Here is an 11123-nt window from a genome sequence, read left to right as displayed (position 1 = left end):
GAAAGGATTTCCAACCAGGAGATAAAGTTCTATTATTTAATTCTAGATTGAAGCTGTTTCCAGGAAAACTAAAGTCTAGATGGTTGGGACCCTTCATAGTTGTGGTCTCATTACCATGTAGAGTGGTATAGATTCATAGAGAAAAAATAGGACATTTTAAAGTAAATGGTCAGAGGTTAAAGCATTATTTAGAAGGACTGGTGGAAAAGTGCAAATAAGTGATGGTTTTTGGAACCCCTTTAAATGGGGTATTCAGCTTCCTACTAAATGATGTTAATGACAGTGCTATAGGAGGAATTCCTATATTTTGATTTTGTTTTTGTTTTTGTTTTTGTTTTTAATTAGTGGAAAATTTTATTTAATTTTATTTTGGATTTGTAAAGTTTCTTTTTTTAATTTTATATATTTTGAGTACAAAGTTTGTGAAAAGGTTGTTTTTCAATTAGTCTTCAGGCCAAGTCATGTCATGACTTGAACTTGTAAGTAGCGACATTAAAACAAGTCAGAGAGTGCATGAAATTGAAGGAGGGTTGGGTCACGACTTGGGCTTATAAGTCGCGGCCCTTGGCTGAAAGAGAGAGCATTGGCGTTTTTAACTAGAGGTGGGTCGCGACATGAAGTGGATGAGTCGCGGCGCCTGGGAAAGAAAGTTTTGGGAAAACTGATGCGAGCCGTGACTTGCCCTATTTGATTCGCGGCGCGCCTGTGTCAGACAGAGGAGAAGTAGTTTTAAAATCATTTTTTTTAGCATACTTTTCAATTTTTCATCACCTTTCATCCCATACCAGTTTTTCTTATGAAAAAGCTCTCAAATTTCTTCCTTTATCCTTCTATTTCAAATACCCTTCAACCATATTCCTAATTTCTAATTCCAAATCCATATTGATTTCTTTCTCCATTCTTTTCCCGTAACCCTAATTTTTTTTTCTATTGGTGCTAATTGAAGATTGAAAGGAGAATTGAAGAGTGAGCAGTTTTCTAGATTTAAAGGCTTGTAAGTTTTCTGTTTTTTAAGTTTTAATTGAAGTAATTTTCTGCTAAGGGATTGAATTGGGTTGCTGAACTACTTTGTTAGTGTATTTGAGTGATATTTTTAGAGTTACTCATTGAGGAAATTACAGAAATTTAGGAGAAGTGCTGCCAAAATTTTTGTGTTGACATATTTCATCAATTGTGTAAGTATGGGTCCAAGAAAACAACCTAATAGGGTTGTCTCTCCTAAGAAAGTTAATCGCCCTTCAACATCCCGCACCCAACCACCCCAAACTCAGCCAATCTCGCGAACACGTCAACCAATTCAAGATTTTTATCCAACACGAATTATTAACAAGGATGCCTTTGATCACTATCAAAGGTTATCTCAGCGTCCAGTAGTTAAAGAGTGCGGATGATAAGATGCCGAAGGCAAATTGCTCAATGGTTTATGAGTTCAATGCCAATTTTCCTGGGGCTGTTAATAAAAAGGTGTTTGTGTGGGGGGTGTCAATTGAGTGTGCCATTGATAATATTGATGCCCTATTTAGATTAACAATGTTGTCTCAAGAAGACGAAGAATACTATCAAATGGCGTATCATAGTGAAATTGATTGAACTGAGGCGGTAGAAGCTTTAGGCATTCCTGGTGCTTCTTTTGTCATGCAGAATGGAGAACCGAAGCATTTACGAAGATATCAAATGAATTTTGTGGCCAAATCCTAGACTCTCTTTGTGAGTGTGTGAATTATGCCCAACACACACTTTTTTTGAAGTGGGAACTGATAGGTGTCTTCTGGTTTATGCAATTATGAAGGGACTCTCTATCGTTATTGGCCGAGTTATCAGCCAAAGTTTCAGGGATTTATGTCGATTGACTACTACTGTCGGTTGGGGCATAGATAAATGATTACTAATCTATGTGAAGTCATGGAGGTACATAAATATCCTAGTGATATTTATAGGAAGGCAATGGGGCCTATTTCTCGTGCTACAGTGTAGAAATTCAATACCCCATTGATAACTCTACGATTTAAAGTTATTTTTATATCTTTAAACTTGATTTTTGAACCAAACAAAAGAGTAATGAGTTTTTATTTCTTGTAATTGTGTTCAATTTAGTGTATCTGTGTAGTAAGGGACCTTGTGTTCATATTGTCATATGTTTGAGTAATTTATGTAATTTATTGTATGTGCTAAGCAGGAAAGGAAGCTGAAATAGGTGATCGGGAACTTTGGAATCAAAAAGGGAACAACAAGTCTGAAAAATGCATATTGCTGTTCTATCATTGCTGTAACGACTACCACGTAGCAATTGGCAGAGCCCAGGAAGGAATCGTGACTAACTTCCAGCTTGATTTAATGAGACATCATAGGCGCTGAGGTGGTCAGAATTTTGTACAACTAAGTCAGCTGGATGGCGTGGCAGAATAGAGGGGCAAGATAGACTTTGACTTTCTAATTAGGGCAAAGCAAGTACCATAAAAGGAAGGGAGCAGCCGAAAAGGAAAGCAACCATTATTGAAGAAAAAATCCAACCAATTTGAAGAGAGTACACAGAGAGAAAAGGGAGGACGAAAATAGAAGAAAGGAGTACCAAAAAGAGGAGAAGAAGGCAGACGCACTAAGGGGGACTTGAGCTCACCAACTCATCTCTCTCTATCTAATCTTTCCCTCTCATTTTGTATTAATTTTCTATCTAGTTTTTCTACTCAACTCTATGGAACTTCTACTTTCTGGTTATGTGTTTGTAATTTCAGTTATGACCTAAGTTTTTAAGAGATTTGGGTGGTTATGAACCCTTTGTATGAAGTAATATTTTGAATGCATGGTTAGAGTAATTATATTATTGTTCAATTAAATGTGCTGGAATGTTGATTGAATGTTATGTACTGGCCATATTTAACATTTATTAAGCTAGATCTAACTTGGAAAAGTAAAACCCAGCTGAACCCATTTAATTGATGCAAGAACTTGCTTAGTTTTAAGTAATTTTGAGTAGTGGAATAGGAATATTTTGCTGCCTTGTGTAACTGGAGATTTGGTGCTTGTTGGATTGTTTATAACCTGATTTAATGCAGGAATGTGTTGAGGGGGTTATAGATAATATACTGTAAGTTTTGGGAAAAATTACTGGGCATTTATGAAATCTGTTAACTCTAATATAATTGCTGAACCATTGTTGTAACAACTGGAACGAAACAGAGGGGAATTAACCACCCAGATCCATTTTCTCACATCTGAAATTTACGCAGAATTACTTCATTTGGTCTCTAATTATTTTAGTTTAATTAAATTTGAATATTTACATTTAATTCCAGAATTAATCACTCAACTATTCTCTTGAATGGGTTACTTGATTTTAAATTGTTTTTAGTTGATATTGCGTTTATTTAGTTTAAAAGTCCCTGTGGAGATGAACTTTGATACTTTATCACTGTATTACTTGTTTGTGACTGTGTATACTTGCGCATATTTTAATTGTTAGAATTTTCACAACAAGTTTTTGGCGCCGTTGCCGGGGACTTTCAAATTAAATTCTGTTTTATCAACTATTTGACAATTTATTTTGGTTGTTTTTAACCTTGTTGGTTCGGGTTGTGCAATCTCACCTACCTACAGTGTATGAACCAGCAAGAAGACTGTGAACTTGCTCCTATTGACCCCGAGATTGAACGTACTTTCAGAAAAAGGAGAAAGGCTCAAAAGTCTAACAGCCGAGGCACTATGGCTGAGCATGTTGATGAAGAGGGGGATGGCCAGCAAGTCACTAATCCCATTGTTTTGGCGGATGACAGAGCCAGAGCAATACGGGAATACGCTGCCCCCATGTTTAATGAGCTAAATCCAGGCATTGTGAGGCCAGAAATACAAGCAGCTCAATTCGAGCTCAAGCGAGTAATGTTTCAAATGCTCCGAACCGTGGGGCAGTTCAGCAGGATGCCAACGGAGGATCCTCATCTCCACCTCCGTTCATTTTTGGAGGTGAGCGATTCCTTTAAGCTTCAAGGAGTAAGTGAAGAAGCATTAAGGCTGAAGCTATTTCCATTCTCGTGAAGAGACCGAGCTAGATCATGGCTCAACACTTTGCCTCCTGATTCCGTCACAAATTGGAATGATCTTGCTGAAAAGTTTCTGCGCAAATATTTCCCTCCCACCAGAAATGCAAAATTCAGAAGTGAAATTATGTCTTTCCAGCAGCTTGAAGATGAATCAACCAGTGATGCATGGGAGAGATTTAAGGTGCTTTTGCGGAAGTGTCCACACCACGGCATCCTGCACTGTATACAGGTGGAGACCTTCTATAATGGCCTCAATGTAGCTTCTAGAATGGTGTTAGATGCCTCGACCAATGGTGCTGTCTTGTCCAAGTCTTATAATGAAGCATTCGAAATTTTGGAAAGGATAGCCAGTAATAATTATCAATGGTCCAACACAAGAGCTCCAACAAGTAGAAAAGTGGCGGGGGTTCTTGAAGTAGATGCATTAACAGCTTTGACAGCCCAAATGGCTTCCATGACTAATATTCTGAAAAATATGAGTTTGGGGAACAACATTCAGCCAGCTGCTGCTATTCAAAGTGGAGACATTTCCTGTGTATATTGTGGAGATGGGCACATGTTTGAAAATTGCCCTTCTAACCCAGCAGCAGTTTGTTATGTGGGAAACCAGAATTTTAACCGAAACAGTGGCCCGTACTCAAATTCGTATAACCCAGCTTGGAGGCAGCATCCGAATCTGTCTTGGAGGGGTCAAGGAGCAAGTTCCAGCAACACACCAGCACCAGTAAAGCAAGCTTATCCACCAGGTTTTTCTCAGCAACCACGGGCTCTACAACCGCAACACCCTCAAGGCTCCCAATCTAATTCTTTGGAGAGTTTAATGAGGGATTATATGGCCAAGAATGATGCAATGATACAGAGTCAGGCAGCATCTCTTCGAAACCTGGAAATGCAGCTGGGGCAATTGGCCAATGAATTAAAAAATAGGGCGCAAGGTTCTTTACCTAGTGACACGGAGAATCCAAGGAGGGATGGGAAGGAACATTGTAAGGCTATCAATCTAAGGAATGAAAAAATTCTGGAAAATTCTGAGGAGAAAATAAAGGGCAGTGGGGAGCCCACTTCAATCCAAACCGAAGGAGAATCGAGTAACAAAACTGCCCAGGAAGTTACTGAAACTGGCCCAGTTGCTACAGCAAAGGGTCAGCAATCTGTCTCTGTAAATTCTAGACCTAAACCGCCCCTTCCATTTCCTCAGAGATTTTGGAAACAGCAACAAGATGGTCAATTCAGGAAGTTTTTGGATGTGTTGAAACAGCTGCATATTAACATCCCCTTGGTCGAAGCACTGGAGAAAATGCCAAATTATGTTAAGTTCTTACAGGATATCTTGACGAAGAAAAGGAGATTGGGGGAGTTTGAGACTGTAGCTCTTATAGAGGGTTGCAGTGCTATGTTGAAAAGTAAGATTCCTCCTAAGTTGAAAGACCCTGGCAGTTTTACAATTCCGTGTTCTATTGGAGGTCGGGATGTTGGAAGAGCATTATGTGATTTGGGCGCGAGCATTAACCTCATGCCAATGTCTATCTTTAAGAAGCTAGGTATTGGTGAAGCACGACCTACGACTGTTACATTGCAGCTTGCTGATAGATCCATGGCTCATCCCGAGGGCAAAATAGAGGATGTTCTAGTACAAGTTGATAAGTTTATTTTTCCGGCCAACTTTATCATCCTGGACTATGAAGCGGATATAGAAGTGCCCATTATATTGGGTCGGCCATTTCATGCTACGGGGCGTACTCTCATTGATGTGCAGAATGGGGAACTTACTATGCGAGTTAATGACCAGCAAGTCACTTTTAGTTTGTTCAAAGCAATGAAGTTTCCTGATGAAGTTGAAGAGTGTTTAAGAATTGATGTGATTGACACTCTAGTAGCTGAAAGACTTAACAAAAGTGTGGAAAAAGCTGCAATGGATACTCAGATTTTTGAATACTTTGAGGATTCTAGTAGTGAGGAAGAGCAGATAATTACTTGGGTGGATTCTTATAAAAAAGCGAAAAAATTCAACAAAATTTTTGAGGCTTTGAATCTGCCAGAAAAGCACTTCCAGCCACCAAAACCGTCTGTTGAAGAGCCACCGCAGCTAGAGTTAAAGCCGCTGCCCAGCCACTTGAAGTATGTGTACTTGGGTGAAAATGACACACTGCCTCTGATAATTTCTTCCTGCCTGGAGCCTATTGCTGAAGTTACTGAAACAGCACAAGAGGGCTATTGGATGGACAATGGCCGATATTCAAGGAATTAGTCCAGCGTTTGGTATGCACAAGATATTACTGGAATCTGATTGTACTCACTCTGTAGAGCAGCAAAGGAGATTGAATCCCGTGATGAAGGATGTGGTTAGAAAAGAGGTCATCAAGTGGCTTGATTATGGCATAATTTACCAAATTTCCGATAGTTCTTGGGTTAGTCCCGTCCAATGTGTTCCTAAGAAGGGAGGTGTCACGGTGGTAACAAATGACAGTAATGAACTTATTCCTACTCGCACAGTTACTGGGTGGCGTGTCTGCATAGATTACAGAAAATTGAATAAAGCCACAAGAAATGACCTTTTACCTTTGCCTTTCATTGACCAAATGTTGGATCGCTTAGCGGGTAAGGAGTTTTTCTGTTTTCTTGACGGTTATTCTGGGTATAATTAGATATCTATAGCACCAGAAGACCAAGAGAAAATTACGTTCACCTGCCCATACGGAACATTTGCTTTTAGGAGGATGCCCTTCGGGTTATGTAACGCACCAGCCACATTTCAGAGGTGCATGATGGCCATTTTCTCGGATATGGCAGAGAATATTTTTGAAATTTTCATAGACGATTTTTCTGTTTATGGGGACCCATTTGAAGGCTGTTTGGAGAACTTAGAGAAGGTGTTAAAAAGATGTGAAGAAACCCATTTAGTGCTGAACTGGGAAAAATGCCATTTCATGGTACAAGAGGGCATTGTATTGGGTCACAAGGTGTCTAGAAAGGGGATAAAAGTTGACAAAGCCAACCTGGAAGTTATTGAGAAATTGCCAGCCCCTACCATAATTAAAGGCATAGGAAGTTTCCTTGGACATGCTGGTTTTTACAGACACTTTATTAAAGACTTTTCTAAGGTGTCTAAACCCTTGTGTAGCTTGCTGGAGCAAAACAGGCCATTTGAGTTTACTGCTGAGTGTAAAGAGGCATTTTTAAGATTGAAGACAGCTCTTATTACAGCCCCAGTGATTGTAGCACCTGACTGGTCGTTACCCTTTGAACTCATGTGTGACGCCAGCGATTTCGCCATTGGAGCTGTTCTTGGGCAGCGGAAAAACAAGATCTTTAACTCTATTTATTATGCAAGCAAAACGCTGGTTGATGCCCAAATTAACTACACTACTACTGAAAAGGAGCTACTGGCTGTAGTTTTTTCCTTTGAAAAATTCAGATCATATCTTGTGGGGACCAAAGTCATTGTGTATACTGATCATTCTGCAATCAAGTATTTGATAGCCAAGAAGGACTCTAAACCGAGGCTAATACATTGGATTTTGTTGCTGCAAGAGTTCGATTTGGAAATCCGAGACAGAAAAGGGACAGAAAATCAAGTGGCGGACCACTTATCGAGGCTGGAAACTAACACTCACAGCAACAATTTAGAGGCAGAATTACAAATTCAAGACTCATTTCCTGATGAACAGCTGCTGGCTGTGGAGCAAGAACAGGTACCATGGTACGCCGATGTTGTGAATTATTTAGTAAGTGGAGTACAGCCACCTGACTTCAACAAACAGCAACTGAAAAAGTTTCTTCATGACATCTGATTTTATTACTGGGATGAACCGTACCTTTACAAGCAGTGCCCCGACCAGATAATGAGGCGTTGTGTGCCTGAAAATGAAGTGTCCAGCATCTTAGAGCACTGCCATTCAGCCCCATATGGTGGCCATTTTGGTGGACAGTGGACAGCAGCTAAAGTATTCCAATCCGGTTATTATTGGCCATATTTTTAAAGACGCTTATGAGTTCGCTAAGAAGTGTGACCGCTGTCAGCGTGTAGGCAACATTTCAGCAAGGAATGAGATGCCGTTGAACTGTATTCTGGAGATGGAACTATTTGACATCTGGGGAATCGATTTCATGGGGCCATTCCCACAGTCCTTTGGGAACTTATACATTCTGGTGGTTGTTGACTACGTGTCAAAATGGATAGAAGCAGTGGCTAGCCCCACAAATGATGCTAAGGTAGTGATGAAGTTTCTGCATAAGCATGTGTTTACAAGGTTTGGGACTCCAAGGGCTTTGAATAGTGACGAGGGAACCCACTTTGTAAACAAAATATTGGCTGCCTTGCTAGCCAAATAAAGAGTCAAACACAAGATAGCCACAGCCTATCACCCCTAGACTAACGGGCAAGAAGAAATTTCGAATAGAGAGATAAAGGGGATCCTAGAAAAGGTGGTGAACCGAAGCCGCAAGGACTGGTCACAGTGGCTAGATGATGCGCTTTGGGCATACAGGACAGCTTTTAAGACTCCTCTAGGCATGTCACCTTATCGCTTAGTCTTCGGGAAGGCGTGTCATCTTCCTGTGGAATTAGAACATAAGGCATTTTGGGCATTGAAGAAGTTAAATTTGGATCTTGTAGTTGCTGGAGAAGCAAGAAAACTGTAGCTGAATGAACTGGACGAGATGCGGCTGTTTGCCTACGAAAACACCAAGCTGTATAAAGAGAAAACAAAGAAGTGGCATGATCAAAGAATTAAGGAGCGGGTGTTTGAGAAGAACCAGAAGGTCTTGTTGTTTAATTCCAGGTTGAAACTGTTTCCTGGCAAGATAAAATCCCGTTGATCGGGTCCCTTTACAGTGACTGAAGTCTACCCTTTTGGAGCTGTTTTAGTTCGAGAAGATCAGTCCGGGAGGGAGTTCAAAGTTAATGGGCAAAGGATGAAGCACTACTAGGGTGGGGAGGTCGACAGAGAAAAGACCTCCGTCAGTCTGAAGGATGCTTGAAGGAGAAAGACTATGGGTTGCCCTGCATTTCTTGTGTCACACTTGGGCAACCCATGAGTGAAAGAGACAGTTGTAAATAAATAATGTATGTAACTAAGTTTGGGGTGTATTACCCCTTGAAAAAAAAAAAAAAAAAAAGAGAGCATAAAGAAACAGGTCAGCCAGGAGTTGGTAAAACTGGGACTAGGCTGAGCATAGAAATCTGGGCAGAGGAACTAAGTTTGGGATGGAGAGTTGTTGCCCAGTTGCTATAGCAACCAGTCAGCAACACTGGGCAGCAAGCATTTAGGCTGGGTCAAACAAGAAATTGACGTTGTTTTCGTGTCGGGGTTTTACTAAAGGTCGATTGGTCTGAGAAAAAAAAATTAAAACAAGGACAGCACGTGCTGAAAAAGAAAAAAAATTACTTGGGCAATCATTGGGCATATTCTTTTTAGTCAGACCAATCATTTGGCCTTTAATTCTTTAATTGGCCCTTGTGGACCCAGCAGGGCGAATTTGATTAAAAAAAAAAAGGCCCCATATCACGTTGACTTACTTATTTTATTGGGCTTCAATTTTCAGTCAACTGGGCCCTAGCATTGGAGTTGACCCTCTTTACCCCATCGGCCCACCACCATCAAAACCCTACCCTACCAATTCAAGCCATCACTTTCAGCTTCCCCACTACTCAGCCGCAGCCCACTACACCCTCTCCCACTCTACGTATCCCATCGCCAACAAGCGCCACCACCAACCTCAAAAGCACCTCATCCAACCACCACCATTCCACCAAACCCATTTCCCCAGCTTCGACGAACACCAACCCCGACCTCCCAGCCCTTCATCCGCGCTCCAGTCCACGAAACACAAATCACCACCGCGCCCTCACCGTCTGCCTAGCTCGAATCCCACTATGCCGAGAATTAAACAGGTGGCGCATAAGGTAAGGAAACCTTTCCATGAAGTCAAGAAGTTTTATTGTCAAACGGCAGAGACAAAGTACCACAATACCGTGGCCACCAGGGATTTTTACATGGAGAGGGGTTTGGTCACCGATGCAGCTGGGATTGATGAGCTACCCGAGTGGGTGCGTGCCATGATTCGTGATAGGCACTGGGAGCATTTCTGTGTGCAACCCGAGCCTGCCGTGATGGAGATTGTCCGGGAATTTTATGCCAACTTTCTGTCTCATGAATGGCCAACCGAGGTCATCATACGGCAGGTCGTGGTACCATTCTCTGCTGCAGTCATTAACAGTCTGTTTGAATTGGAATCAGTTTAGTGCGATTTTACACCTAGAAAAGGGCGAGTTACCGATGATGAATTAGAAGACGTTATGGCCGTAGTAGCCTCACCCGACTCTGTTTGGGATTCGGATGACCAGGGAAATCTGCGTTTTCGGAGGACTGAGCTGGAGCATGATATGAAATGCTTATACTCATTTGTCCAAACAACTCTCTGCCCCACATCGCATGATTCCACCGTGAATCGGGGTCGTGCATACATGCTCTTTTGCCTGCAGAGAGGACTACCTATTGATGTTGGGACCGTATTGGCCCAAGAGATCTTTGACTGTGCGCACCGAGGCAAGGGGAAGTTGTTCTTACCTGCCACATTCACTGCCCTTTGCCGAGACGCTGCAGTTCCCATTTGGCCCGAGGAGGGGTTGCTGCATCCAAAGGGGCCCATAAGTTTTGGCCCTTCCCGAGCTCCCAAGGCAACTCGAGCCTCAGCCTCCACCTCTGCCTCCGCTTCTGCCTCGGCCAGTGATCCCCTCCTGGAGCATTTTACTCAATTTGAATTGATGCAGCAGCAAATGCATCAAAGACAAGAGGAAATGTGCGGCCGCCTGCAAACCTTCTGGCAATACGAGCATCAACGAGATGGAATTATGGAGCGCACTTTCAAGAAGATAACTCCGCGAGTTGTTCCCAAGTTTCCACAATTTCCACAACAGATTCTCGATCCCTGGACTGCACCATCAGCACCAAATCCGGATGTTCCTCAAGAGGACTCCGAGTGAAGGGAGTTCCCTTTCCTATTAACTATTTTTAGTTTCTGTTCTGTGTTATGTTTTTTTAGTTTTTATGTTCTGTTTAGGTTCTGTTGTTAGTGTTATGTTCCTGT

The 11123-nt window shown here is 41.7% G+C and overlaps 1 protein-coding gene and 1 non-coding gene across 2 annotated transcripts; one reads left to right on the top strand and one right to left on the bottom strand.

Moving 5' to 3' along the window:
* Nucleotides 1–4140: 4140 nt before the first annotated feature.
* LOC133799000 (small nucleolar RNA R71) lies at nucleotides 4141–4247 on the bottom strand. Its single transcript, XR_009876210.1, has one exon. It is a non-coding gene; the product is annotated as a small nucleolar RNA R71 (small nucleolar RNA).
* On the top strand, nucleotides 4159–6282 carry LOC133796145 (uncharacterized). The gene has a single exon (XM_062233628.1). The coding sequence runs from the start codon at nucleotides 4159–4161 to the stop codon at nucleotides 6280–6282; it is 2124 nt and encodes a 707-aa protein (XP_062089612.1).
* Nucleotides 6283–11123: the final 4841 nt, after the last annotated feature.

This window comes from Humulus lupulus, chromosome 8 (genome assembly GCF_963169125.1).
Source record: "Humulus lupulus chromosome 8, drHumLupu1.1, whole genome shotgun sequence".
Taxonomy (NCBI): domain Eukaryota; kingdom Viridiplantae; phylum Streptophyta; class Magnoliopsida; order Rosales; family Cannabaceae; genus Humulus; species Humulus lupulus.
Note: the sequence above shows the minus strand (reverse complement) of the source record. Positions and strands in the feature narration are given on the sequence as shown.